The sequence below is a fragment of the Canis aureus genome, chromosome 8 (assembly GCF_053574225.1).
Source record: "Canis aureus isolate CA01 chromosome 8, VMU_Caureus_v.1.0, whole genome shotgun sequence".
NCBI lineage: Eukaryota > Metazoa > Chordata > Mammalia > Carnivora > Canidae > Canis > Canis aureus.
Genome location: NC_135618.1, coordinates 59,817,181 through 59,821,657, shown reverse-complemented (window position 1 = coordinate 59,821,657; position 4,477 = coordinate 59,817,181). Strand labels below are relative to the sequence as shown.

Sequence of the window (4,477 nt, the reverse complement as noted above, 5' to 3'; positions counted from 1 at the left end):
GTGAGTACTTTCCTCATCCTTTTCATACAAGCTTGCACATGCTGCTAATCTCTCACCTCTCTCCCACTTTTCTTTTGCACACAGGACTGGGTCTCTTTCTTGAGGTCTTTTGGCCAGCTGACCCTGTGCCCCGTGAATGGGACAGTCACAGGGAAGTGGCGTGGCCCTCACGTCGTGGGCTTACTGACCACTTTGAACTTTGGAGATGGTCCAGAAGGGAACAAGACACAGACATTCCAAGCCACAGTCCTGGGTAGTCAGATGGGATTGAAAGGTGAGATCAAGGGCACCTGGGTGGCTCAGTGGTAGAACAGCTGCCTTTGGCTCATATCATGATCCTAGGGTCCTGGGATTGAGTTCCGCATCAGGCTCCCCACAGGGACCCTTCTCCCTTGGCCTATGTCTCTGCTTCTCTCTGTGTCTCTCATAAATAAATAAATAAATAAAATATAAAAAAAAAAAAAGGTGAGATCGAGGAGGACTATGGGTTGAGGATCAGAACACAGGGGTGGGCCCTGTCTCTGACCTCCCCAACCTGGTGACCTTGGGAATATCCTTTGGCCTTTGTCACTTCTAGTAAGGACTAGATACTTTCAGTGAACATAGTGACACTATGTGGGTTCCCTGTGCTTTCTCTCTCCTCTTTCAGCACCTAATCTTGGAGGTGTGATAAGATGGGGTAGATTTGACTTAATGTTCTTTATCATCCCTCTTCGTCCCTACTGCTTTCTTCTCTTAGAGGCACCTTCTTTTTCCTCATGGATATTCAAGAAACATACCCTGTTCAATTAAGCAAGTGTTTTGAGTGCCTGCTCTCAGGCACTCTTAGCACAGCTCTATGTGCTATGGAGGATACAGAAAAAATTAGATATCATCCATTCCCACAGAGCTTAGAGTCTCCTGGGAAAATGATGGGGGGAGGGGAGGGAGTCAGTGGGTGCCATTGACTCTTGTATGAGATTTGGCTTCAGGTTCTTTGTCTGAAGTTGGGGAAATGAAAAAAGAGGAGAGAAAGGTGGAACTCCCCGGCTTCTGTGGTCCTTTCCGACACTACCATTCTAAGATTCTCTTGTGAGATTGCGTGTGTGTGTGGGGGGGGGGGGTCTCTTATGTCCAGGTGTACATGTTGTGATAAAAAAATGAGAATAAAAAAAAAAAAAAAAAGAATAAAAAAAAAATGAGAATAAAGGAAGGTATCTGATATATACAGACTTGAGATAATTTTTCCTATTCTTTTTATTTTGTAAATATATATACATCAGCTTTACCGTAAAATTCACACATTTAACATGTACAATTTCGTATAGTCACAGAAGTGTGCAGCTATCACCACAATCAATTTTAGAGCATTTTCATTCTCTCAAAATAAATCCTGTACCCATTAACAGTTGCTTCCCTTTTCCTCTTAACCTTCCAGACCCAGCAACTACTTATCTCTCTTTTTCTGTAGCTTTACCCATATCATTTCATATAGTATGTGCTCTTTTGTGGCTGGCTTCTTTCAAGTATAGCATGTCCATGTCATAGCACATATCAATCAGTACTTTGTGTTTTTAGTGCTGAATAATATTCATTGTATGGATATTCCACATCTTATTTATTCATTCATCACGTTGATTGATACTTGGATTGTTTCTACTTTTTGACTATTACGAACAATGCTGCTGTCAACATTCACATACAAGATTTTGTGTGATCATACATTTTCATTTCTCCTGGGGGAAATGAAATACCTAAACGTGGAATTGCTGGGTCATATTGTAACTCTATATTTACTCTTTTGAGGAACTGCCAGACTGTTTCCCAAAGTGACTGCACCATTTTGTGTTCTCCCCAGCACTATGTGAGTTCCAATTTCTCCACATTTGTTATTATCTGGCTTTTTTAATTCTAGCCATCCTAGTCATTGGGAAGTAGTATTTCACCATGGTTCTGATTGGCATAGTTCATGGTACTGAGCATTTTTTTCATGCACTTATAAGACCTTTGTCTATTTTTTTTTTAAGATTTTATTTATTTATTCATGAGAGAGAGAGAGAGAGAGGCAGAGACATAGGCAGAGGGAGAAGCAAGCTCCATGCAGGGAGCTGGATGGGGAACTTGATCCTGGGACTCCAGGATCACGCCCTGAGCCGAAGGCAGACGCTTAACTGCTGAGCCACCCAGGCATCCCTCTTTGTCTATCTTAGAAGAAATATATATTCAGAGTTTTGCCTTTTAAAAAAAATGGATGATTTGTTTTTTAATTATTGAGTTATAAGAGTTCTTTATATTTTCCCCTATCTGATGTATGACATACGGATTTTTTCTCCAATTCTCCGGGTTGTCCTTTCACTTTGTTGATGGTGTTCTTTGAAGCACAGAAGTTTTACTTTTGATGAAATCCAGTTTATTTTTTTCTTCAGTTGCTTGTGCTTTTAGTGTCTTGGTTAAGCAGGGGTTGCCTAATTCAGGCTCATGAGGATTTCCCCTGTATTTTCTACTAAAATTTAATAGTTTTAACTCTTACATTTAGCTCCGTGATCCATTTTGAGTTAATTTTTGTGAATGGTGTGAGGATGGGGTCCAACTTCATTCTTTTGCAAGTGACTAACCAGTTGTCCCAGCATGTTTTTTTTTTTTTTAAAGATTTTATTTATTTATTCATGAGAGACACAGAGAGAGAGAGAGAGAGAGGCAGAGACACAGGCAGAGGGAGAAGCAGGCTCCATGCAGGGAGCCCGACGTGGGACTCGATCCCAGTACTCCAGGATGATGCCCTGGGCCGAAGGCAGGCACCAAACTGCTGAGCCACCCAGGGATCCCCATGTCCCAGCATGTTTTATGGAAAGACTGTTCTTTAACTTTTAATAGTATCAGCACCCTATTGAAAATCAATTGACCATGGATGTATATATAGGTTTATTTCTGGACTCTCAGTTCTAGTCCATTGACATATGTATGTATCCATGGTAGCACCACAGTTGTAATCACTGTAGCTTTGTATTAAGTTTGAAATCAGAAAATATAAGTCCTCCAACTTTGTTCTTTTTAAAAACTGTTTAGATTATTCCAGACCCCTTTAATTACCATATGAATTTTAGATTCAGCTTCTCAAGTCCTGCTTCTGTAAACAAGCCCTTTCCTTTTCATAACAGTTAGAAAGAGAATAATACCATCAAAGATTATTCTGGACAAAATAAAAAATAATCCACCTATGATTGTATCATCTAAGTAATAATTATTGAGCACCTATTGTGTACCAAGCATGGGACTATAGAAATATCTAAGACACCTCAAGCTGCTTATAGTTTAGCAAGGATACAGATGTGAACCAAAGTAAATACCTTCCAATGTGTGAAGTAGCACACAAGGTACAGTGGGAATACTCAGGAGTCTGTCAAGCAGGGTTAGTGAAGATAGGCTTTTCCAAGGATTTAGTGCCTGAGCTGAGGCTTGAGGAAGATTTCGGAGTGTACTCTTCCAGGCAGAAGGACAAGCATATGCAAAGGCGTGCAATGGAGACCATACTGGCATGTTTGAGACCTTCAAAGGGTTCAGTTTGACTGGTGCAGGGGAAGCGGTGTTGACTGAGTGCAAGAGATGCATTTGAGGAAGCAGACAGAATCCTCTGGAGGATGTTGTATGCCAGGCCCAGGTAGTTGAACTTTATCTGGTACATTGGGCAAGCTCAAAATTTTAGTCAGGAAAATAGGGTTTTGTTGTTGTTCTTTTGAAAAGATCACACTCTGTGGGCTGACTGCCTGGTGGAAGCGTGTCCAGAGCAAGAAGACCAGGTAGGAGGTGATTGCAATGGAAAGAAAATGAGAAAACCTGAGCTAAGACAGTGCTACGAAAGAAGGGGACTGATCCCAGAGAGACATTGGCAGTGGATTGACAGGGCTTGGTGACTGATTAAATCTGGGGAACGTAGAGAAAGGGGGAGTTTCTCGTAGAAAATTTTACAGTTACATTTCTTAGTTCTTATGATTTATATACTAGTTTGTATTTCTTTTTTCACTTATATTTTTTTATTACTGCCTGGCTTGACCATTATTATTTTAATGGATGTAAGGTGATCCATTAAGTGGTTGGGCCTTCATTTGTAATGCTTTTCCTAGTGTTAAACATCTCTGTTGCTTCCTATTTTTTGGTATTTTTTGTGGTCACAATAAACATCTTGGTATAGTTTTCATTTTTCTTTTGAATCCTTTCCTTAGGATGAGTTTCTATAAATGATATTACTGAGTCAAAGGGTATGGACTTTTTTTAATAGATAAATTCATTTTGTTGTGGATTTGGACCACATGGAAGTATACAAAACACATGTAAAAATCCACCTCACCCCTGCAGTGTCCACAGTTTGATGGGCATCTTTTCAGTCAGGATCTGTATTCATTTAAAATTGCAACAGATACAGCCACATTGTCTTCTAAAAGGTATCATTCATTGAGAGTGCCCATTTCCCTACATGTTCAGCAACTCCTGTTATTATTAG

The 4,477-nt window shown here is 40.1% G+C and overlaps 1 protein-coding gene across 6 annotated transcripts in view; it reads left to right on the top strand.

Moving 5' to 3' along the window:
• TMEM219 (transmembrane protein 219) overlaps nt 1-4,477 on the top strand; it is a 50,843-nt gene that overhangs the window by 41,671 nt on the left and 4,695 nt on the right. For all 6 annotated transcript variants that reach the window (XM_077907245.1, XM_077907249.1, XM_077907247.1 and 3 more), the window contains one exon: nt 85-274. In XM_077907245.1, coding sequence (XP_077763371.1) covers nt 85-274 — 190 coding nt within the window. The remainder of the gene's footprint in view (nt 1-84; nt 275-4,477) is intronic.